The sequence below is a fragment of the Colletotrichum aenigma genome, assembly GCF_013390185.1.
Source record: "Colletotrichum aenigma strain Cg56 chromosome Unknown KSG_Cg56_contig03, whole genome shotgun sequence".
In the NCBI taxonomy this organism is placed as follows: Eukaryota; Fungi; Ascomycota; class Sordariomycetes; order Glomerellales; family Glomerellaceae; genus Colletotrichum; species Colletotrichum aenigma.
Genome location: NW_023500909.1, coordinates 5,884,313 through 5,909,004, shown reverse-complemented (window position 1 = coordinate 5,909,004; position 24,692 = coordinate 5,884,313). Strand labels below are relative to the sequence as shown.

The 24,692-nt window shown below is 50.9% G+C and overlaps 7 protein-coding genes across 7 annotated transcripts; 3 read left to right on the top strand and 4 right to left on the bottom strand.

Moving 5' to 3' along the window:
- Positions 1–590: 590 nt before the first annotated feature.
- Positions 591–2,954, top strand: ustP-5 (Peptidase S41 family protein ustP; the record flags this gene model as incomplete). Its single annotated transcript, XM_037320823.1, has 4 exons — positions 591–858; positions 916–1,194; positions 1,251–1,452; positions 1,502–2,954. The coding sequence occupies 4 exons, from the start codon at positions 591–593 to the stop codon at positions 2,952–2,954; spliced, it is 2,202 nt and encodes a 733-aa protein (XP_037181617.1).
- A 2,039-nt stretch (positions 2,955–4,993) lies between these two features.
- abn-ts (Intracellular endo-alpha-(1->5)-L-arabinanase) lies at positions 4,994–5,950 on the top strand (the record flags this gene model as incomplete). The annotated part of the gene is made up of 1 exon (XM_037320822.1): positions 4,994–5,950. The coding sequence occupies one exon, from the start codon at positions 4,994–4,996 to the stop codon at positions 5,948–5,950; it is 957 nt and encodes a 318-aa protein (XP_037181616.1).
- A 420-nt stretch (positions 5,951–6,370) lies between these two features.
- Positions 6,371–6,930, bottom strand: CGCA056_v005569 (uncharacterized protein; the record flags this gene model as incomplete). Its single annotated transcript, XM_037320821.1, has 2 exons — positions 6,371–6,785; positions 6,866–6,930. The coding sequence occupies 2 exons, from the start codon at positions 6,928–6,930 to the stop codon at positions 6,371–6,373; spliced, it is 480 nt and encodes a 159-aa protein (XP_037181931.1).
- Positions 6,931–8,471: 1,541 nt separating this feature from the next.
- On the bottom strand, positions 8,472–10,400 carry smyd2-a (N-lysine methyltransferase SMYD2-A; the record flags this gene model as incomplete). The annotated part of the gene is made up of 1 exon (XM_037320820.1): positions 8,472–10,400. The coding sequence occupies one exon, from the start codon at positions 10,398–10,400 to the stop codon at positions 8,472–8,474; it is 1,929 nt and encodes a 642-aa protein (XP_037181399.1).
- A 566-nt stretch (positions 10,401–10,966) lies between these two features.
- Positions 10,967–15,325, top strand: CGCA056_v005567 (uncharacterized protein; the record flags this gene model as incomplete). Its single annotated transcript, XM_037320819.1, has 3 exons — positions 10,967–11,060; positions 11,729–12,408; positions 12,659–15,325. The coding sequence occupies 3 exons, from the start codon at positions 10,967–10,969 to the stop codon at positions 15,323–15,325; spliced, it is 3,441 nt and encodes a 1,146-aa protein (XP_037181388.1).
- A 550-nt stretch (positions 15,326–15,875) lies between these two features.
- Positions 15,876–16,691, bottom strand: GPP2-1 (Glycerol-1-phosphate phosphohydrolase 2; the record flags this gene model as incomplete). Its single annotated transcript, XM_037320818.1, has 3 exons — positions 15,876–16,357; positions 16,409–16,518; positions 16,573–16,691. The coding sequence occupies 3 exons, from the start codon at positions 16,689–16,691 to the stop codon at positions 15,876–15,878; spliced, it is 711 nt and encodes a 236-aa protein (XP_037181401.1).
- Positions 16,692–17,163: 472 nt separating this feature from the next.
- Positions 17,164–19,264, bottom strand: CGCA056_v005565 (putative transcriptional regulatory protein; the record flags this gene model as incomplete). The annotated part of the gene is made up of 3 exons (XM_037320817.1): positions 17,164–18,251; positions 18,313–18,408; positions 18,769–19,264. The coding sequence occupies 3 exons, from the start codon at positions 19,262–19,264 to the stop codon at positions 17,164–17,166; spliced, it is 1,680 nt and encodes a 559-aa protein (XP_037182073.1).
- Positions 19,265–24,692: the final 5,428 nt, after the last annotated feature.

Genomic DNA, 24,692 nt, shown 5'->3' with positions numbered 1-24,692 from the left:
AAGGGGATCTTTTGTTCGCGCCGGGGTTCAGGGGCCAATCACTCCCCACTTCTCTTATCGCGCGGTGATCACGTCAAAAGCCAACAATATTACCAGAAATAACGGCAGAAAGAAATCTCACATCACGGATCTAAAACGGCATTAGAAGTCCGTCGGCCGCCTCCAACATGCAGTACCGGCAGCTCAACAGCCGACATATCCGTGATAATCCTGACCTTAGCTCCAACAAAGGTGCACTCTGGAGATGAGAGTCGCTCGTATGCAGGCCAAGCGCCAGGGGCGGCCCCAGTCTGGGGGTGACCTTGCACATCGACCTGCCAAGTGAAGCTAGCGGCTCATGTGGTGTCGACAAAACAAGCTCATGCGATTGGGATGAACGCCCACTTAACGCACGATGGCAGGCGATGGTAACATCGGGAGCACTGGAGACGACCACGGCTCAGTCCTGAAGGAAAGTGGATGACGACTACAAGATGGAGAATAGCTGAGAGACATAAGAACGCGGCACTGTCGCGTCGTCCAGCAAACTAGAGGTCAGCTTCCTTCGGTAGCCCTGATCGATAGCCAAGTTGTTCTGAGCCGACTTCAACATGCGAAGCTCCTTTGTTGCCGCGCCAGCTTTGCTGGGCAGTGTTGCTGCTCTCTCCAACTCGACGACCACCGCATCGGTGCCTTCGTCGACTGAGCCGTGTGCTGCTGTCAGCGCTGCTTGGGCTTCTCAGCATGCTGCTGCACCCACAGTCACGCCGACTGTGCCCGCTCAGCTGGCCTACGACTGTCTGAACTCAGTTCCACTAGGCAAGCAGGAGGCCATTGACTTGGTCGACTCAATCGTGCCTTACCTCGAATGGCAGAGCGGTGAGCTCCGATCCCGGGATGTGTGATCGGTTCAGGAGAGTGCTAACTGTTGTGGAGACGCTACGTACAAGGCCGACCCCCCTGCCGACTATGACTTCCCTGCCTACGACATGTTCGCTGCCTTGGAGAAGGTCCGAAGCAACCTCGAAGCCGACGTTTACATCAGCGAGTATGCTTTCCAGTCCGCTCTGTACAGTGAAGTCTTTGGACCTGGGCATGATGGCCACTTCGTGTACTATCCAGACCTCTTGACCGCTGTTTTCGAGTGGACCCGCGAGCGAGCGCTCGTCTCCATTAGCGAGGATGGCTCATCCCTGCCAGTAATTAAGATCTATGGTAAGATAAGCTCGAGCCTCCCCTTTTTCGTCAGTGCATTTCTAACTCAACTTCAGAGGAGGTTATTTCGTCTCCAGAAACTGCTTCTGAGGTTAAGCTTATTAACGGAATTGATGCCGCTACATACCTCGACGAGACCATCAACAAGGCGAACTGGAACCGTGACGCTGATTCCGCGTACAACTCCGTCTTCTTCGAGCAGTCTCTGTATGCCACAACCGGTGGAAAGGGATACTTCAGCTCAGGGGGTCGCATTCGGTAAGCACAAGCTTCACGAGTAAGCTACCATCTCAACTAACACGAGCAGTTATGTCTACCAGGGCGCCAACACCACGATTACATTCGCCAACGGCACGGAAGTCACCTTCGAGAACCACGCGACTGTCAAAAAGGCTTTGACTGGAGTCGTCGACGGGCCCTCTTTCTATGCAAAGTTCTGCAACCCGCTGAGCCCTGCTGTTGACGCTCCATCAAGCACAACCCCATCCACTGGCTCTGGCTCCAGCGACCTCCTCCCCGGATACCCTTCCCCCATTGTCACCACTCCCGATGGAATCGTTTCTGGATACTACCTCGAGGGTGAAGGCCTCGATGACGTTGCTGTCATTGTTCTCACTGCCTTTGAGAGTGAGAGCCCCGCGGAGTTCCAGGCCGCCGCTCGCGACTTTTACACAGCTGCTCTTGCCGCCGGCAAGACCAAGCTCGTGATCGACTTCCAGCAGAATGGCGGTGGCTACATTCTCCAGGGCTACGACTTCTTCCGTCAGCTCTTCCCCCACACTGTCCAGGAGGGCAACTCCCGCTGGAAAGAGAATGATGGCTTCAACGCTGCGGCTGAAATCGTTTCTCGCATCTCCAATGAGCCCAATGCCACCAATAACGCCAACATTGACCTGGTCACCAGCTACTCTGAGTCCTGGTTCAACTGGCGCTACGACTACAACATCTCCAACAAAGGCTTCAGCTCGTTCGAGGACAAGTTCGACCCCCAGGTGTTCCAGAACACGTCGTACACCAACCTCATGCGCTGGAACCTGAATGACCCTCTGACGACGGTCGACGCCACCTTCGGTCTGGGCATCGAAATTACTGGCTACGGCAACCTGACCAACGTTGCGCAGCCTTTCGAGGCTGACAACATCATCATCCTGTACGACGGTGTCTGCGCCTCAACTTGCACTATCGCCTCCGAGTTCCTTCGCATCCACGGTGGTGTCAAGTCAATCGCCATGGGTGGTCGCCCCAAGGAAGGCGGAATTGAGGGCGTCGGTGGTATCAAGGGCTCCCAGGTCCTCGACTGGAGCTCTATCTACGGCTTCTCCACCGACCTCCTCCCCTACTCCACCACCGACAAGCAGAAGGCTGCTTTCGCCACCTACAGTGATCTCCCTCTGAACCGCAGCTTGGCCGCTGCTGTCAACGTCCGTGACCAGATTCTGAGAGACAACGTCGAGGATGGCATCCCTGCGCAATTCGTGAAGGAGATCACTGACTGCCGTCTATACTGGACTCTGCCGATGGTCAACGACGTCACCGAGGTCTGGAAGGCGGCGGCTAACGCTGCCTTTAATGGCGCCAAGTGTGCCTACGGTGGCATTGAGAAGAGAGATGTCAGCGAGCTGGCGGCGGTCAGACGCAGAAACTACCTTGCGGCTGCTGCTCTGTACTCTAACTCTCGTGGTACTGTATTTCGCCGCGCCTTGCCACCTACGAATGAGCGCTCGTGGCAGGACAAGTATGTGCAGAAGGCTATTGAGTAGAGTTTTTGCACTTAATCAAATGAATAGTTCCATACTTCTGAAATGTTCATATTGCCTCATGACAATCAAACTTAAACCTTGAGTGCTCTCAAGTCGCTTATTAAGGTCACACCTTGACGTTCGAATCCGTTAACAACGACATGTAAATGACCCACCCAATGGAGGCATCTCCGAAATGGCAAAGGCTTAGGTTAAAAGAGTCATAGATCTCGACAGAATCATGGAAAACCTCGACCACACCAGAACAAGCTATGTATTGCCCAGCTCCAGCACCGTCGACAGAGCAATACCGACCTCGTATCAACACTCGTTCTTTGCTGATTACTCACCAGTCACGGAAAATGCCAGGCAAGTTCACCTACTTTTCAAAGCTTCCAGCTGAGATGCGATTAGAAACATGGAAATTTGCCATCCGACCCTCTCGCGCCGGTGTTCAGTTCTTTGGTATCTGTTACAATAAATACTACGCCAAACCCGTCGATTGTCAACCGGCATACGCGTTTTTCGAAGATGATACGTATGTTCTTGCCGCCCCAAGTGTTCTATCAACCCCTTCGTGGCTGGAAGGCAATGAATCTGATTACGCACTCGATGCAGGGCTCTGGACTGCTTGCAAAGAATCAAGAGAAGTCGTCAAACGGCACTACAAGATCGAGATCTGCAAGCAGGAGAGACTTAAGCTACTTCAATCAAAAGGTTTAAGCTCTCCCGAATTTGAACATTTACGCGTGCCTAGACTCTCGGACACTGTCGAATCAAGAACGAAGACATGTCGTTTCTGGTTTATCCACTTCAAGATCTTATCTGTTTTCAAATCGCAGACAAACAACACATTGGCGCAGGACTTTATGCCGATGACGTGCGCCATTATCGCCCCTACGGATTGCCTTTCTGGGCCGCAGTGGCGGGCCATAATGATGTTGTTCCGCAGATTGCATTTGAATACGACGCCTTATGGGAGTTTGACAACCGAGTAAGGAATGATGTATTTTTACAGGAGGCAGGCTGCAGCCGAGCATGCTTTCTTCATGCGTTGAGGGCTGCTGCACATCTATATCGGCCTATGAGACTATTTCTAATTGATCGTGGGATAGCTGACCAGGTGGACATTGAGAACTTGACTCATTGCGAGTTCGAAACCGATGAAAACAGGTACTACAGAGTGACCTCGAGCGATATTACTCATTCGCAGCAGGGTAGGAATGCCCTGGACTTTGTGGAGTCTGTCAAAAGCTTTTGGTCATGACGTTCAGGTGCTCACAGCTGTTGCTAAGTAGGACAGGTAAACAGCGACATCTCAGTAATAGGCGAAATCACACTACATGAATCCGACTTCACAAAGAACATGAGAAACCCGTTGGAGACGGAAGAACAAATTCTTAGCGAACAACTCAGCAAGATATTGGACGGAATAGAGAATACTGGTATATCCCACCACCCACACAGCAGAGTGCCCCTGAAAATCTGAGATTGGTAAAAAGCCGAAGAAAACACTCAATTACATCTCATGCACATAACTTTGCCTTGGATTTGACAGTGGCCATCACATATCAATGTCAACGACTAGCTCCATAGGTCACTGTCAAGTTTCGATTCGTGGAAGAAGCAGTCACGCGGCTCGTTCCTTCCTAATCCGGTACCGGCCTTGGCTGCTTGCCAAGATGTCACATCCCGCTCTCACTGCCGTGATATCTGAATGGCGCGCTTCTCTCCCCACGAAACGGAACCAGAGTCGCCGTTGTGAGTAATTCTTCCGTGGGGCGCTTCGTGGGCAAGATGACCGCGTATGTTGCGCATGGCGCGCGTGGCAGCCATACGGAAAATAAGAGTACCGTGACAACAGAGATACAAAAAGACGATGTTTCGACGGCTATTTGCCATTTTTGTTTCAAACCCAGGCAATCAATTCCTTCTTTACCTTGTTCCTTGACCCACGTTTCTGGTCTCTCAGGCGTCGAAGTAGCGAGTCCTTGAGAAATCAGCCACTTCAGAGCTTCTTACCACAAAGATCGGCAAAGGACCCCACAACTCTATTCAAGATGTTGCCCATGTGGAAGCAGCTGATCGGCAGCTTCCTTGCTGTCGTTTCCATAGCCCCGGGTGCTAATGCAGCATACCCCAACCCAGGCGCGGTCTCTGGCAGCATCAACGTCCATGACCCAAGTGTTGTCAAGACTAGCAGCGGCACATATCTAATGGCCCACACCGGAACGAACATCGCGCTCAAGACTTCCACCGATCGCACTGTCTGGCGCGATGCCGGCGCTGCGTTCCCGAATGGCGCATCGTGGACGACGGCTTATACGGGCGGCGACACCAACCTCTGGGCTCCAGACATCTCCTACCGCAACGGGCAGTACTACATGTACTACTCCGCGTCGACGTTCGGATCTCAGAAGTCCGCTATTTTCCTGGCGACGAGCAGCACGGGCGCGTCGGGATCGTGGACCAACCAGGGCCTGGTGATTGAATCGTCGAGCTCCGTCGACTACAACGCCATCGACCCTAACCTCTACGTCGACCCGTCAGGAAACTGGTGGTTGTCCTTCGGCTCCTTCTGGACGGGCATCAAGATGATCTCCATCAACCCGAGCACCGGAAAGCGCTCAGGGACGAACCTCGTCTCTCTCGCTCGCCGCACCGTTGCTGACGGCGCCATCGAAGCACCCTTCATCACTCGTCACGGAAACTACTACTACCTGTGGGTGTCTTTCGACAGATGCTGCAACGGTGCCGCCAGCACCTACCGCACCATGGTCGGTCGGTCCACCAGTGTGACGGGTCCTTATGTCGACAAGAGTGGTGTGCAAATGATGAACGGTGGTGGAACCGAGGTGATGGCTACTCATGGCTCGATCTATGGCCCTGGCCATCCTGCCGTCTTCACAGACACGGATGCTGATGTGTTTGTTTACCACTACTACAACAGTGCCAACGCTGCGCTCTTGGGAATCAACCTCATTCGTTATGATTCGGATTGGCCCGTTATTTACTGATAGGGTAGGATTGATCATTGGCAGGGGCTTGGGACATTGTGGCTCGGTTTTGGGTTCATGTATATCCTTATCATCTCAATGATATATTCTTTTAGCATCCAAACATGGCTTGAGTCTCACTGAGTGTTGCATCAGCATTGGATGAGCCAGGAGACTGAGATAGGATGCGAAGATGTCTTCCCGCTCATCTAATGGCTAGTTTCTCAAATCGAGAGCACCCTTAGTAAGCCTTCGTCTTTCTTTCGGGCTGTGGATGTTAACAGGCGTGTCAATTATGCATGCTCCAAGTCGCTGAAGTCAAGATCGTGCCCCGGGTGATACCAAATGTTCCAGACAGGATGTGAGTGATCCAATCCGCTGATGCTTGAATTTGTACAGGAAATGAACTCTGCTAACATTACACATACACAAAAGGGGTATTTAATCCAGTCTTCTCCACCACAGCTCACCACGGTTGCCACCATCTCTTTGCGACGCAATGAGAAGAACCTTGCCATCTTCAAACAATGTGTAGTTGCGTCTCGCCTCGGTGCCAACCATGGAAGGGATGTTGGCGACGGTCAACGGGCCGTGGATGACTTGACCGGTTGTGAGAGTGGCGGGGAAGGCGTCACTAATACGCATAACGCCAGCGTATCCGATCGAGTGTCTGCCGACCTGAGCCCAATCCGCGTCGGTTTGGCTGTCTTCGTAAGGGAATGTGAGGTTGGCCGGGCGGTCTTCGGGGTCGGTCGATGTAATGGTGGCTGTTACGTAGCCGGACTTGCTGTATGTGAGGATGCCAACAGGGTTGGAACCGTAGACGCGGTCCTCGACGGGAACGCCATTGCTAGTCCTGTACGAGTCTAGTGTCAGCCGAATCGTCGTTATTCAGGCGGGAGCCAACGGCTAGCCGGGCTGACTGGGCCGACTTACGCAGAGGTGTTGAGAAGGGTGTAAGTTCCTGCCAGCACGGCAATGATTTCAGTGGCGTTGACCATTTTGAAGTTGACAGGTAAGTGATTAAAGAAGTACTCTCGAGTAGCAAACACTTCTCAAGACTGAGTCGAAACTAGGTTTAAGCTCAGGACGCGGATGAACGAGGGACAGATAAAGTTATGACTAGCTACATAATTCGGAGCGAAGACCGGCCGTTCAGGAGCTTTTAAGTCTGGTCTATTTCCAAAGCTCCCTCCAACAAGGCCCCATCTCCCGCAAGTCCAACCGCGCGGGTGTGCCCTGATGCCTGACTGGGTAAACTGCACAGCCCTACGTGATAGGTCGGGACATCTGAAGGTTGTCAATCCGGAAGGTGGCTCAAGGACCACCCAAGAAAGTCTAATATGAAGAATCACGCACGCAAGAGCGAACGGCATGGGTTCCGGGGTGGGCTCGCTTATGCCAAGCAATTAAACTCGCGGCAGCGCCCTGGGACCACCCTCGTCAGGGACGCTGAAAAGGCTCAAAGAGGGCTGCCCCTCCGTCGCCTGTCATCGCGACAACCCGTTAATCTGGTAAGGGCCACTGACTCGGTTGCACTCGTTTAACGGCTTTTCACCGAGATGAGTGGCGAGAATCCATGGTCTGAGCGTCCATTGCTGTTCCGGTTTGTTCTCGGGAGGAAGACTTGGAAAAAATGCGCATCGAAACAACTTTGTTTCGTCCACAGGTTGCGTTTTCTTGGCTTTAAAAGGCTGTGTAAGTCTTAAAACATGGAGAAAAAGGGGAGAACTGGTTGTTTTTATCTTGGCAGTCCTCTTGGCGCACGGGTGAGTCCATTGCGAAGTTCTTGGCAAAATGGAATGGTTACGGGTGAATGTGGGGGATTCGTGCGGGGTACATAACGGTCTTGTCGCTCTGAAGAATTGTGGATTCGAGTCTCGGTGATATTTTTTGAGGCCGGCGCTGCCGTTCAGGGTCACGATGGCAGCCGAACATGGGTATATGCCCGAAGCGACGCCTCGGAGCAACGGATGGACCGGAGCCTGCCAAGTCTATATACTGGAGTTCAGACCCCTAGCCACCTGCCATGTTGAACCCTTATTTATATCCATGAATGATGGAAAGGCAGAGAAGTATTCGAGACTGGAAGTCTTGGCTTGCTGACGGCATTGATCATAGCAGCAATGCTCACGATACCAGTTGCACCTGCCATCCAGGGCCTAGGCTTCAACCGAAAGATTCGGAGAAGCTCGGCTTCTGCAGCTAGCATACTGTAAAGATGAACAAGTGATCCATAGTCCGGACAATATCCGAGATATCGCGCAAAAAGGCCACGCGGCTGACTTTTAACTTGAGGTTTTCTGGCTGCTTGCGGAGCAAGTATCCGCCAGTCCCATGACTGACTAAAGAAAACTTCCTCATCTTGGACTGTGATGGTTTAGTCAACAATGCAGAAAGATCACAAACACGCCAGCCATGACCCTACGAGATCTCCGCTGGGAATAACCAATACTCATTCCCGGTTCAATGCCAATCAACAACCTTCGCACTGAAGAAATCTCGTTACTCGGCCTTAACTTCTTCGATTTATTGCCATCTACTAGGCTGCTCTAGCAAGCCACTCTCGGATACCCGCCGATGCCGGACGAGACAGCCCCTTGAACTTCTCATCGGCATAGGTCTCGTCGATCGCAGTTGCAAGACGTTGAGCCTTCAGAACTGTCAGACGCTTGTTGTTAGACGGGTGCGTCTTGCTGACGAACTCATTTGCCTCGGCCACCAACTCGTTCCTCTTCTTCCTCACAGCGGGCTCATCGGTCTTCTCGGCCGCGCAAAGGGCGCAGCCACACTCGAAGCCCCAGGTGGTCATCAACGCCGCTTGCCTGGCCTCGTAATCGCCGGACTCGTCGTAGCTGTGGAAGATTTCCTCGCCCTTCTTGATCTTTCGGAGGGAACGGATCACCATCAGGTCGCCGACGAATTCTCGCTTGGCGTTGGGGACGCAAGAGTGGTTGATGTAAGCGGCTCGGACCCAGAGGCCGGTGCTCGGCTTCGAGACACCCCCGAGATGCGAATCATCCGCGCCGAAGGCGTTGCGGCAGACAATGTCGTGTATCCTGAAGACGTCCACGACCGGGCCTTCTTCGGTCTCGGTCTTTGCCTTGGCGTCCCCGGTGTAGTCGCCGTAAAGATCCATGACCTTTGCGATGCGAGAAGGGTTGTTCAGGAGGTTCTGGGCGATGACCTTGGTGAGACCAATAGGTGATACCCTGATCTTCTTATCCCGCATGTCGTAGGTCATTCCTGTCAGAGCGTCGCTCTCGTGGCCCCATACAACGGAGGACGCCTTCTCAACCATGATGACTGCGCCATTTCCAATGTCGCGGGATGCGAAAAGACCACGTCCGCGTCCCTTGCTGTCCTTGACCACCGTCTTGCCGTTGAATGTGGCCGCATCAGCTCGCGGAGCAGCGCGGGAGAGACTCGCCTTAATCTTCGCAAAGTCGTGGCCGCCCTCCGTTTGCTCTTTGAGACGGAGAGCCAGTCTCTTGAGGTTCGCCTTTGCGCCCTTATCTTCGGGAGCAAGCTCAAGTTGCTTCTCGAAGAAGCCCTTTGCTTGTTCAAACTCTCCCAGGTTGTACGCTCCAGTACCGGCACGGAAGTAAGCCTTGCTGTCGAGCTCCTTGGACCGTTCGTCGTCCTTGCCAATAAGAGAAGTCTTGGCGTCCGCGATGGCTTCATCGTTTCGCTTCAGCAAAAGGTTCACATGCGCGCGGTTGCGGGCAATATCTCTGGCCAGGTCTGCGGTCTTCTCCGCATCCTTCTTGGCAAATTCCAGGCCCTGGGTATATCTTGCACGAGCCAGGCCAAGCTTCTTCTTCCCGAGAGCCTCATTGCCCAAGTCCTTGCACTTCTTAGCCATGTCTTCGGCTGATTTCTTGTCCGCTCCTGGTGCTTCATCCACGATGGGGACGAGATCCGAAGGATGGTCGATCCGGATAGTAGCCTCACCCTCCTCGGTGAGAGTAAAGAATGGCTCCTTGATCTCGAAAGTCTTTGCCGACTCAAGGATCTCCTCGCCGTGCATCGTCTTGTGAAGACAAATTTCCAACCTCTCTGTCTCCTTGGCCTCCTCGTCTTGCACCATAGTCCATGATCGGGCGGCGTGCGTGACCACTGGAGCTGCGCGCTTGACGATGAGTCGGCGGCCTGTGTGATGAGTTTCCATTTTGAGATCGGCAAGAGTCATTGGCTCCAAGTCTCGCAATGAGACTGCACATGGCGGGTATGTCTGTCCGACGCCAAGGGCAGGGAGCGTGTCTTGTCCACCGGATCCCGTCATGTTGCCCATGTCCTGCATGAGGGAGGCACCGGTAGCCTGGCTGATGGCGCCATGAGCATCCCTCAGCTCCCGGGGTTGACCGGCCTGCTTGGATCGGTTATCTAGGTTGTTCTGGACGGTGGTCCGGATCCGCTCCGCCTCCTGCTCAGTCAGGTGGACTGTGTTCGGGTTGTTCCCGGGTGCCATGATGAGAGAAGGCAGCTCGAGCTCAATATAAGGACAAAGTAACACGCGGTCCTGTAATCCCCCCAAGATATACTGCCTGGGGACAAGGCTGAGTTGAGAATCGAACGCCGCGAAAAAGGTTTGAGGGGAATATGTATGCCAGCTCCACAGCATCTCAAAATTCAATGTGTGAAATCTTTGCTGAAGTACGTGGTACTTGTTTGTCTGTTCCCACAAGATGTCGTCATGGGTGAGTGTACACCGTGCAGACAGTGCAGCGCTTGTAGGGCGTCCATTGAGGAGTTATCGTAGATGCGTCTTATTCTCCTACATAAACTCTTTTTCCAACCCGAGTAGGTCACCCTTTTTCTTTGCGAAATACATTCTCTCCTCCAAGGAAACAAAATGCTTTCTGCAAACTCAAGATCGAAAATCGGTCTTTGGCATGAGTGAGTGATATTGGATTTGCAACCTACCCTTGCCCGTATGGGTCGGGTATCGGTGTTTAGATCACATGTAAGTACACTTTGCACTGTATACACCAAAGGACCCCAGCCAGCTCCAATGTGCTGCACCCACCGGCCAAAATGACGATCCCTGATTCGTTCAGTTTACTTAGAGGTACTTCGTGGTTTACATTTCTGGAAGCCGACGAATCAGACAATGCCGTTTTCTGCGATGGTAATCCTGCGAGAGAAATACACATCCGTGGATAGCAACGTAACAGTCAACAGTCCTGAGTTTTGCCAGCTCTGAACATCTTAGGTCTCTTATTGCTAGGCAACAACCTTGCCATTGAACCGGCATGGGGGTCATCCATGCCCCATTCAGAATCTCGTCAGCATGCATACGTGAAAGAGTCAAGGGTTCGGATTGGTCGCCTGATTTTGTATGAGTGCAATAGCGCCATTCTCAGCTGTGTCATGTGTTGGTAATGTGTGCGGCACATAATATTCGCGAGGCTGTCGAAGATTCTGCATCTGAAAGTCCATTTACATTTCAGCAGTCCCTCCTGACTGAAGTGTTTGCATACTCAGTCCGCGACCACCTACTGTTGTTGGATTTGATAAGACTATCCACCTCTTTGTTAGATATGTCCGTACCTACCAGAGTGCAGCCTGGCCAGGCTACCCACGGACAGCCGGACCGGCCCCAAGAAACCATTCGAGCACGACCAACAGGTTTCGGTTGCAACTCACCCCTCGCCCCTTACTTGAAGTTCACCTTGGGACCGGGGCAACTATCCCGGCTGATTGTGCGGATATGGTAACACGACCAAGGTTCGCTCCTTTCTCTACCTGGAAACTATACAAACTGAACGTCTATGCACATTTGCTGACATCGTCTAGGGCGAGCTGATACTACTTCGTCATTGAACCCTTATGCGGACTCAAACACATGGTTCGCGCTAGGACTCATTCACGACGATGAGGAGCCCGACCTCTATGAGTTTCAAAGGAATGTTCGTGCATCATTCGACATTCGGTGCCACACTCATGAATGGAACCTTGGGGTTCCACTAGGGGATGACGAAGAGATGGACGACGTTCAGGCCTGGATCGAATCTTTGGCATTTATGGAAGGCGGAGAGATCGGCATATTCCCTCTTGCTCGCTATCCAGGCTGGACAAATCTGGTCTGGAGAATGGAAGTGGAGGTTTACTCTCACCTGACGGACGAGGACGACAGCGACGACAAAGACGAAACTACCCATCAAGCATCGGCGCATTCAACCTCGGTGGTGAAACTTGAGCTGGAAGAAACGGTGCATATCCTTCGACAATTGAACGATCTTGCCAACCAACTTGCCGATTTGCAAATCGGGGATCCAGAAATAATGAGCAATAGCCTCATTCCGAGGGTCTCAGCGATTCCTGGCGGATTTCATCCAATGCAACTCCGCAAGCTGGACATGGTCGCGAAGGAACTCGGCACGAGGGCCAAGGCTACCTCAAACATTACGGACCTTGACAACGCGATCTTCGTTGAGAAGCAGGCTCTCACCGGAATGACTCGATCATGGGGCCAGGTCTTTGAAACATGCTTGAAATTTGTGGCTGATATGGCATGGGAAAGATACAGATTGTCGCAGTCGTTGCCGCACCTGCACGAATGCATCCGTCACACAACTAGAATCCTAGAATTCATTCCGGGGCATGCTGCGACGAGACAGAAGCATGTTAGGAATCTCATTACATCCCTTGACAAATTGTTAGACGAGGAAGAGAAAACCCCAGGTCAAGTTGATGCGGTGGCTGTCATCAGGGTAACTCTGACAGGCGTTTTTGAAACGGACTCCGACTATTCACGAAATTCTTCACATGATCGGCTCGGGCTTATTCACAAAGTTTGAAAAAAGCAAAAAGCTTGACGACTTGGACGAGGCTATCGCAGTTGCAAGAATGGCCCTTGAGGCGACGCCATTGCACCACCCGAAAAGGATAGAAAATCTCAAGAACATAGGACTTGGTTTGAGGCACAGATTCAGCCTTACCCAGGAAATTGCGGACAATGATGCCACAATTTCGCACAGCCGAGACGCTTTGGAGAATACACCGACTGGGCCGGATCGAGAGCTCTTCTTACAGCACCTGGCGCAAGGGCTCGAAGTCAGATTTCTACTCGTTGGAGCTGTGGCGGATTTGGAGAAAGCCATGGGCTTTACAAAGGAACTCATCTCGATTTTGGGAGAGAATAACCCTCGAAACGTTCGGAGACTGAATGTCCTCGGAAGTATGTACGGATTGAAATTCGGGAGAACCCAAGCTCTTGAAGATATTGAGAGCGGCATACGTGTAGGAAGATTGATGGTCAAACTGACGCCATATAACGACAAATATCTGGCAGACAGGCTACTCAACCTTGCAACGAACCTGAACCATCGAGCCAGATCAACAAAGGATGCCCGGGATCTTGATGAAGCCATCAGTCTTGGGCAAGAAGCCCTCGTCATCTCTTCTACTGATCACGAGAATCGATGCGCGCAACTGAACAAGGTTGGAAATCTTCTTGGGGAACGATTTCTCATTACAGACAATTTGGCAGATCTGGATCAATGCATCGAATATCTCAGTGATTGCATTGAGGCTGCCCCAGCCGTGGATCAAGGGAGGTTAAGTACATGGCGGCTTAACCTGGGCGCACGACTTGACCTCCGATTCTCCAAAACAAGTCAAGAAGCCGACCGAGATCAGGCAAGATCTTGCCCACGTACGGTCTTGGGTTCTGAGCAAGCAGATATTACCACGCGGGTATACGCCGCTTACCATCTTCTACCAAAAGGATACATGGACCAAGATAAACATGAGGCATACTTAGACGCCAAGACTGCGGTGGACCTCATTCCCATTTCGGCGCCTTTGTCTCTCCAGCCTGAAGATAAGCAATTCTTCTTGACGCGTGTTGTAGGATTTGCATCCGAGGCCGCAGCAATCGCACTCAATGACAATCAGAGTCCCGTCACTGCCATCGAACTTCTTGAAACCGGTCGTGGAGTTCTAGCTAGCTTCTTCCACGATAGGCGCACTGATCTTTCCTTGTTTGAGGACAGGCATCCCCAACTAGCCCGTTCTTTTATCGAGCTCCGAGCCGAGTTAGACAAACCAACATACCGTGACGTGTTTGGAGAACTGGAATCGTTTGATGATCCGTCAAGCCAGCTCAAGATTCCGGACACCGATAAACGTCACAAGGCGAGCACAGAAATGACGGTGCTTTTGGACAACATCCGCACGCAACCGGGCTTCGACAGGTTTCTGTGTTCTGCGATTGGAAGACAGATGCAAGATGCTGCAGAGGAGGGCCCAATCATCATCATCAACATCAGCTCCCGACGGTGCGATGCTCTGATTATAGAGCAGTCTTGGATACACGTCTTGGGACTGCCGAAACTCACCAAAGTTGACGTTTTAAGACGCGCAGATGACGTCCGATCGTTCAAAACACTCATGTGGCTTTGGGACTCAGTGGTCGGCCCAGTACTGGACAGTATGGGCTTCTCAAAGCAGTGCATCGACAAAAATTGGCTACATGTCATATGGATCCCTACCGGGCCTCTCCTCCGGTTTCCGTTGCATGCTGCTGGATACCACCTGGCTCCAGGCCACAAGACCGCCATGGATAGGGTTATATCCTCATACAGTTCGTCTGTGAAGGCTGTTGTGATATCTCGTCAACAGCACTGTCATGAATCCGGATCGGATGTCGTATTGATTGGAATGGGAGAAACCCCCGGGCTACCACACTCAAGCCTTCGCTACGCAACAGCCGAGACTGAAGCGGTTCGTGGTGTTTTCAACTCGACCTCGCTGAAGTGCGTGCAACCCACTTCTATTAAAAAAGACGTCTTAGCAGCTTTGGAGACCTGCCGCATCTTCCACTTTGCAGGCCACGGAGAGTTGAATCGGCTTGACCCGCTCAAGAGCCACATTCTGCTAGATGATTGGATGACGCAACCTTTAACCACTGCAAGTCTCATGGAGAAGAATCTTGCATCTAGCCCACCATTCCTAGCCTACCTGTCGGCATGCAAGACAAGCGAAAACTCCAACCAGGATCTCGTGGACGAAAACATTCATCTGACAAGTGCATTCCAGCTGTCAGGCTTTCGACATGTGGTTGGGACTCTGTGGGAGGTCGACGATGAATTGTCTTCAGAAATGGCGAGATTGACGTACGAGTTTCTGATCACGAAAGGGATATCAGACGCATCCGTAAGCGGTGGCTTGCATTTCGCTACGAAAGAGCTTCGAGACATCTGGGCGGCGTCCGTAATTGCGGACTTGAAGCAGAGGGAGAAGGCAGACAAAGTCAGAGACGCCATGCATGATGACGAACAGGAAGGAGATACGTCGCATCACGGAGAGGATCTTAGGTCCATGAGAGATATCAGAAGAACCGAAATCATCTTACCGCTCTGGGTGCCACACATTCATTACGGCCCTTAGCCCAGGTTTTTCCGATAGATGGTCGGTCAAATTTGTATGCACTGGTTCCGGAAGCGTCCGTATGACGTTGACTTCTCTCTCAGGCTATATTTTTCTTTATTTCGACACATTATCTGAGCTTCAATATCGCTGCATAGACTGCAATAACATCCATGGATTTGACCGATGCAGTTCGCAATAGAGTTTTGCCATCCGGGCGGATGCTTCTAGCTGACCGGGCGGGCATTGGATATATGACAATAGTGACGATACGATAATAACGATTATAACAACGACGACGACGACGACGATACTAACGTCGACGACAATAGTGATAATAATAACAATAACGACACCGATAATAATAGGGAAAGAGAGAAGGATAGGAACAGCGACTATAGTAGTAAAATTGTATCAAGATAAGATAAACTGTTAGTATCAATATAGGTAGTTATTCGCCCGGTTAACTAGTAGTATCCGCCCGGATAGCAAGACTCTCGCAATATTAGTCTCAAGCCTTCATAATCATTTACTCTTTCAACCTATCATTTTCGATTCTATGTTATTCATCCTACTTTTGATCGTGAAATTTCACAACTATCTTGCTATTTTGATAGCCGACGACCTCAGCAGAGAGAAGATCCTTCACTACCCAGTCAGGCTTTGCTGCAGATACCTGGTCTTCCGAATGCGTCGTCAGAAGCGCTAAAACCTTGCAACCTGCTGCTTTAGCCGCAATTATGCCCGCTGGACTATCCTCAATAACCAGTGTCTCATCTGATCTCCCTACCAAGCCAAGCTGCTTTAATGAAAGTTCATAGCATGAAGGATCTGGCTTCCCGTTCTCCACCAGCTCTGCTGTGACAAGGTGATCTGGCACGGGGAGTGACAGTTGCGAGATCCATCTTGAAGCGAGGGGCTCTGACGCCGATGTCACGATAGCCCACGGGTTGTGACACTGCGCCACAGCCTCAAGGAACTTTCGAGCTCCGGGTATCTCTTCTACCAGATTTCCGTATAGCTCCGGCAACTTTGCTTCAACCTCTTTAACGTCTAATCTCAAGTCAGCCGCCGCTTTTATTAAGAACACACAAAGAGTCTTACACTCCCATTTTGCCTTGTGAGGCGCCACCAGCTTCAACGTATCAATGCTTCGCCGTCCGTGAGATGTTTCCAAAATAGTCTCAGCTGGAACGCCGATTTCGTTTCCAATTCTGGAGTGCAGTCAGCGTAGGCGATTACACCCATAGAAATCCGGTGAACCGTACCTGTGCCAGTGCTCAACGATGGCAGAGGTCGTGTCGATGATAGTCCCGTCCATGTCGAACAAAGTCGCTGCGAAAGAAGCCGTGCCCGTAAGGGCTTCGGCGTTATTTTGGGAGCCCATGGTCGATGCCGAGGTCTCGTAATGAAAGCTTGAATCAGCTGGTGGCTAAAGAACGCGGGATTATGATCAGAGATCTTCTGGGGTATACAGCAAAAATACTTGTAAAACCAATAGTAGCATGAAATCTTGACGTCGTATTTTAAGAAGCAGGAGAAATTGACTGTGCAGCTGCACCAGGTTGCATGTGGCTCGGATTTACCGAATGGGGAAGGTGGGACAAGGGTTGGCTGCACTTCGCTTCCTAGCATGTGTTTCCCAACTTAGCCAAATAGATCTCTTAGAACAAGATTTATCTCAGTATGGGCGTTGATCTTGAAACTTTACATATCGTTTCCTCTTTGATAATACTTAGCAGACTCTCCTGTTGGAAATATTCTATACATCTTGAGAATTCCCCGCCTTGTGTCAATATCTAACCACTTTTCCGAATCCTAAATGACTGCCTTTCTACTATCCCATGATGAACCGACAATTAGCTTCCTTCTTCCGGTATCGAGTATCGATTTACAATGCCACCATCGCTCAACTGAACAACCTCATTCTTTTCTTCGTCCGAATCTTCATCCTCGCTCGAGTGGTTGCCTCTTGTGGTTTTGGCCGTGACCTCTCGTCTTTTGCGTTCCAATGCCGATAGGGTCACGCCAGTGCCCCTGAAGTAGTGGGACATTTCCTGCAGCTTCTTGCAGAGATAGTCAAAGTCAGTGCCACTAACCAGAGAAAACAAGTCTTGGGGCCGATTCTGATTAGACTGTTGCTCTTCCAGGATCGTAGACGCCGCGACGAACAAGCCCTGGTTGATGAACGGAACAGAAAGAAACCCGGTTTTGTCGATGAGCTCAGCAGTGTTGAGCATTTGAACAATCTTTTGGCATGCCACCAACACAGCCTGTGGCTGGGGTGAGTTACTCGTACCTTCTGGTGAATGCTTTCTCGACAGGAGGATTGTGAAAGTGTAAAAGTAGACATGAAGCATCAAGAACTGTCCCGCCTGCCTACATAGGCTGGCAGCTTTGTAGTTGTCGATGCTAAAAGCCAGATCCAGCGGAAGGGAATGGTACAAATTCATGATCTGATCTCTGACCTTTTCCAACTTTGATCTCTGAGATGAATCGTTTGAAGAAGTGGAGTCCTCAACATTCTCTTCACTCCGTGTCTGGTTCAGAAGTTCAACTGCTTCTGAATAGAGCAGCATAAACCGGGCTATCTCAGGGAAAATCTTGTTCTTCATTGACACGTGCTCCTGGAAGTCCAGCTGCGCGGCTTTCATGTCGTCTGTTGTTGGGATTGGCACTTCGACCTCTGAGCGCTTCAGAGTGGGTGGTCTGCCAGTAAGCAGGGATACAAACACATCCAAGAAGAATACCGTCCAGAACAGGATCAGTTTGGATTTAGCTTGGTGCAGTTTGGACATCTCATCGCTAAGGAGACCTTTGCCGTCAGGACTGAGAGGCGAACGATCCCAGAAAGCGACGCTGGAAGGGTTTGCTTCTTTCTCGGGACATCGATGCAGCCCCATATCCTGAGCCATCCGGATAGCCATACCAGAGAGCATCCATAGTCCTGAGATAATTGTCAGCCTTTGATCGTTGCCTCCTTTTGATATCAGAGAAAGTTTTCTTACCAGCTTCGTTGTTATCTCCAAATTCCGCCCAAGCTAAGATCAAGATTCCAGACACAATGTCTGTGGTGGGTATGGCTAGAAGTGTAACAAGCTGCTCTTTGGCACGCTTCAGAAAATAGGTCCCATTTCGCCATGGACTGTCTGCGCCTACATCCACTGTGCCAGGCGACAATTCAACGGGACAAAACCTCATCGTCAAAGCTGCAATGGCATTCATCAACAAACTGGACGCCTGTCCTGAGCGAACATGACCATCCAGAATCTTGGGTTCAACGAATGGGAAATAACAAGCCAGCCGGTTGAAGAATACCTCAGCAATCTGACGTATACCTTCCAGAGGTAGATCATAGGGCGAGTCGTCAGACATTGGCGTACCTGGTGACGGATGCGTTGCCTTTACCCTTCGAGAGTACAACGTCATCGAAGTTCCAGGGCGGCTACTAGCATCGGACTCACCACTCCCTTCTGGAGATCGAGTGTTGACGGCAATAGAGAGCTTTCTCATTCCGGGCAGAACAGCAGTGGGCCCGAATCGTCGATACAGCCGCAGTCGCATCGCTTTGGCTGGTGGTCTGGGCGTCGCTGCAGGATCATCTGACTGTCGGTTGGCCAGGATATTATCCCAGTTGATGTTGCTCACGTTCTCCATTCCATCGAAATCGAGCACCAAATCTTGGATTTCCGACCAGGCATATGACATGTCCATGTCGTCGAATGAAAATAATTCCCTAGACGGAGGCTGAATTTCTGAGTGCACTTCGGATGGCTCCTTGTTTGCATCAATGCCCAACTCAGGCACCTCGACATGAATGCTGTTGAAGTTCTCCGGCATTTGCGCGCTCTTCTCTCCTGGATGTCCGCTCAGATCCTCACCTCCTGAAGCTTGGCTTGCCGCCCTGTTGGGAAGATGAGAATCCTCTGAAGCAGGCTGCTGGCTGTCCCCGATGACCATGATGCTTTCCATGGGTAGCTTTCCGGTATCTCGCGATGTATCCTTTGTGCTTTGCACCTTGCGCCTTTTTCTCTTATCGACTGTGTCCCAGCGACACTCAATATCCGCTTGCTGGCATGCCTGACACCGTGGGGGCTGGGATTGCTCTCCCAGTGTGGAAGATCCTTCTTGACCAACGGACACATGGCATTTCACCTTCCTAGACCGACATGTCTGGCAGGCTGTTGATGGAAGCCCGGATCTTCGCCGAATACGTTCATTGCGAGTGCTGGAACTGAAGTCGTCGACAGTAGACACGCGAAATGAGCCGATTTTGCTTCTGCGGACGGGCGATGGCTGAGCACCTTCTGATGCGGGCTCGCTGGGTAACATGGTGGCTTATTTTGGCATGTTCAATTCGTCAAACATTTTGCAGGATGCTGAGGGAAGGGCGACCGCACTCCCAGTTGCATGTTTGCGTAAAAACGATCGTGACGTGGAATTACGGCGGGGCGAAGTAAGTCGGCGCCGTCACAGAGCTCCGAGTCACGTGTCAGCTCTACACTCGTTTTCGCTGCTTATTCGCACTACCTTAACCGCATAATGACTGCTACTAGCAAAATTAGCATGGACATTTGACCTTATGTAGTTTGTGGTGGTCACATGCATGTTCGACGCTTATGAGAGGTGTGCTTAGAATTTCTTCGAATCGTGCGTGGTGCTAGCGATACTCGTACTATGCTGGAAGAACTGACCAATGTTCTGGAATATGACAAGGTCTCTATAAATGTTTTTACAGAGAATTACAACGCTTTTCTGTCTACAGAATGTCCAGTGGAATGGGGCGAACCCGACTGCCCTAAGCATTGTTCGCTATTTTCCTCTGTTGCGCTCGGAGTTACTGCATTGGGATACCCGAGAGTCCCAGCTGATGAGGTCCCATGCCCCAAGAACTGAATCTCAATGCTTCAGATGGCCCCGTAAGTCGAGCCCATGGAAAATTTGAAAGCAGATTGACTGGTTATTAGTTTGATTTTCCATGCACTTAGTTTGTACGTGAAAACGAAGAATGTCGGCTAAAGCTTCGAGTTCTTTTCTTTAGTGAGCCCCGAGCCACTACATGCGGTATACCACAGAACGTACCTTAGAGACCCTCACCATAATTCACGTGAATATTGATCGCGTCAAGAGGACCACTATCATCAATTTGAGATATTCCAGATAGGGTTTCTGGTTCCTCCCTCTTCCCCTTGTCGTCCATCACCCACGAAACCGTAACGGGGCTGATGTGATGGATGTTCTCAACGAAAGTGATGCAGCTTTCCGATCGAAGCTTTTTCCAGATTCGCTCAGTGACTGCGAAGACAATCGTAGCAGAATGTGAAGTGGATCTTTTGGGGAGTGTCAGATATCCGCGGGGCTTCACAACCCACTCCCCGAGAGCTCGAACAACGTCTTCGTTTACGTCTTGGAGGGTGACTTTCGCATATACTCCCCCTCGCGCTGTAATGGGACGTTCTTCGCCAAATTCGGTGTCTTCATGCGCGCGGTTAAGCAAGTCTGCGAACTCCCTGCAGCGAATACCCGCTGCCTCCTCGGCGGTTGTTGACTTTGCTTTGGAAGCCATCGCTTCTGTCTGGAATCTGAAGGAAATCGGACGTCGATCGGATGTGGAAGAAAGATGGTGATGTGCTGCTTCAACCATTTGAATGCTTATTATTCTTTTTTCATATATGTCTCTGACTGTATTGAGAGCACAATGGTTGCGAAAGATCTTTCTGCAACCCTCGAAGAAGTCTGAGAGGCGTCTTCATGACTTTTTGACTTCTACGAACTATCCAGGTCGCAAGTTCACCAAGGTCATTCGCAATAGAACAGAGTAATGACTGACCTGGCTCTCAATCGTTCTGAGGCAATCCGTTCAATACGGATCTCAATAAGCATAGCAGCACCTTTAACGATAAGCGATGGGTAAGAAATGGCATCTTGTTTTATGTATGAATTTAATGTACAGGCTTGATCTGATTGTAATGCTGTCGTTAAACCCGCGTCGTGGTACATCCGATTTACCCGGATGGGCCAGAAATTCAAGCCATTCCACTAACAAGCTTAGAAACACCCACCGCCACCTCTGCTGTTGTAACAGTTGGTAAAAACGGCAGCAACTTTGTTGCTCAAAGGTCAAAAGTGCCGCTCCATTGAGCACCGGCCTAGGCGCAGCAGGCCACGCCAGCCACAGCATGGGGAGCGCTGCCACCTGGAAGCCGGTAGCGGAAGGCCTGTCTACCGAAGTTGGCAGGAACGTTTTCAGCGCCACCCATGGAGATTCCTGCAACGAGAAGGATGGCAGAGAGGACTGGGAGCCTCATGACGTCTATCAAAGAGACTAGTGGGTGGGCCATTAAGGTTGAGCCATGGTGTGGTCAGCCTTGCAAACGGGTAATTCGGGAAGGTGACTCAAGATAGACTTGGTGGGCTGGAGGAGTCGTCTGAAAAGGAGTGGACGCTGTCTGTTGGACTGCGAAAAAGATGGGACAATCAAAAGGTATGATTCCAAGTGAATCGTTGAGGGTGTCCAAAAGGTGTAGCAAACCGCAAAACATATCTGCTTAGGTATTCGAAGTTACTATTTATCATGGTCGTGCTCAGGAAAAGGAAATCCTTATTTATGCCGTGGAGAATAGGGGCCAAGGACTGATGTTGAAGACATACATGCAATTATGATGCCTAGTTCTCCGTATGTTGAGTTGATTCCTTCAGATCCTCTACAATGAGACGAGACTGAAGTATTCGGATTGAATGCCTGTGACTGTTACCACAAACTCGGTGAGAATGGAATAAAATTTGCATGATTATAATTGCGCGAGATCCATCGATCCTATAAGAGGCGTTCCCCAGCCGGTGGAGTTGGGAAAGCTGACTCCAAATCATGACAGGATGCATTTGGCGTTGTGTCAGCCGGTGAGGCAGGCCACTTAAAGATAAATCAGTTCATGAGGTTTCATGAAATTAATAGACGTGATTTTAGAAGTTATCAGAGACACTTTCCATCGTTTCTATCGTGCGAACATCACTTAGCTAGAAACGTTGAATAATATGAGAGTCTGTTTTGAATATCACGCCGCCCGGTTCCGCTGAGTGTACTCTGAAAGGAAGGTTCCTGTAGGATTCGTTTTTATCCTTGTAATCCCCCGGAAACACCGTTTGAGTGATTCAATTAAATGCGCGACCGAACCCATTCTTCGACGTTAATCGACATTCCCACTGTCATGAGGGAGATAGTTTGCTATTGCATGGCGCCCTGGTTCCCCAGCTATGAAAGTTTCAGTTTCTGCGCTTAGTGATGTTCAACCGACGAGGAAGATGTTGTAAAAGTGCCGCTAATCGGGCGCTATTCGGGCACATACCTCGGGCTAGCTTACTGGGCGGACTATTGCTGATATCTTATATCTGTACAGTAGCTTGATAGCTATTAGTGCCATCACTTTCGTTGCCGTCGTCGTCGTCGTCGTCGTTGTTGTTATTGTCCTTATCGATCTATATTCGTCTTCTATCCTGTTACCCTATCCCCCCGCCGTTTCAGAATTTCTTAGAAATTAGTGTCAAATTTCCCTAGAAACCCTCTTCTACGTGCTTTACGTTTCCATGCATCCAAACCTCACTGCACGCGGATTTGTGGCGAAATGCAGGCCAAGCGTGTTCTCTCAAACGTTCTTCCTTTTATCGGCCGAAAAAGGAGAAAGCCTACTCATTGAGACATGAGACGCAGATGCTAATCAAGGTCGGCGATTACTCTGTATGCATGAAGACCTTCGCGGGGCTAGTGCTTATGTGCAGATTCAGCCACTACCATGCATCATAGGGCACCTCAGCGGTTGTGATGAATTTTCTGCGACATGTACATGAACTTGAGAAACCTATCAGAGCGTCTTACTGCCCGAATTGGCATGAAAATCTCCGTTCCCGGGGCATTGGCTTTCTACGCGTTCCCCACGCCACATTGCAATAACATCAAGTTAGAGAAAGCTGAGGACCCAACATTGTAGTGTTTGGGGACAACCACGAGCAACGAATATTTTCAGTGAATATCTCTTTTTAATCACCATCGAGTTTGTACAAATTCGGGTGAGCATGCATGAGCGGCTTGAACTTGAGAATTTGTGCATAGCTCTAACTTAAGGCCGGATATTGGCTGGCTTAGAAGTAGAAGCATTAAGCCAGGGTTTCTTGTGCAACCCACACTCCAGATAGCCTTTTCGGACTGGAGACAACGGGCTCAACGCATTGCCCGAAGCACATTGGAACAAGGCGAGACCTTTTTGGAAAGCCCGCATCTAGCAGACGAGAGCGGGTTCTTGAACGGCGAGCCCGGGGAAATACCAGAAAGATTCAACACCCGGCGACCATACCGCTGACAGACAATCTAGTACCAATAGTCCCATTGAGGGCAGGACGAGTTGATATGTAGAATTATAAAAGACAAGATGTTGCCACAGCTGGTACTTTTGGTCTCAGCAGCATCAACAAGATTTCACTAACTGAGAACACCTCGTTTGAAACACTTGACTCTGTGAATTCATCACTTATTATCTACCGCGATAAGTCGCCAACTCAACATGTTCACCCAAAGCTTCCGGTCTGCTTCTTGGGGCCTATCACTTCTGTTCTCTGCAAGTGTTGCATTGGCCCAAAGGAGCCCATACGAGAACCTCGTGCTCGCCGATTGCGGCATCGGTCTTGGGGCAAATGGCGGTTCTACCTCACGCGAGATGATCTACTACCCGGGCGATGTCTGGACGGGCAACGGGCTAGATACCTACAGACCGACCATGATGGTCAACGTGCCGTGGAGTGGATCGTACCCTTGGGGCCAAGCTGGCGGTCTCAGCGCAACTATGCCCAATGGTGACGTCTTCACCGTCCACATTGACCGCAGCATCAAAGATCCCAACCCAGCTGGCGATGCTTGGCACAAATACGAGTTGGACAAGCCGTTCAAGTGCTATTCGTACCACTGGGACAAGGTTTACCAGCTGGCCGACGGCAAGTGGTGCTCCAGTGCCTACGTGTGCAACCACCGCGGCAAGCCGTACGTCAAACCCGGCAGCGGTGGCGGCAACAACAATGACAAGGACGACACGACCATCACCGGCTCTACCAACTCGGACTGGGTGGAGCTGTACGAGCAAACCGCGGAGAACGTAGTCACGACTGTCCGACGCATGTTCAACGACAAGAGTACCGATTGCGATACCACGGCCATCTCGATCGGCTCGGGCTGTACCATTGAGTGGTCATGCCACGCCAACGAGGGCCACTCTGAGCTGCATTCGCTGCAGCGACTCTCCACCGCGTTTGCCAATCTCGGCAAGACCAAGGAATACTCATCGAAGCGCGAGACGACGACTCGTATCTGTCGCACGCCGGACACACGCCCCGGCCGCGAGGG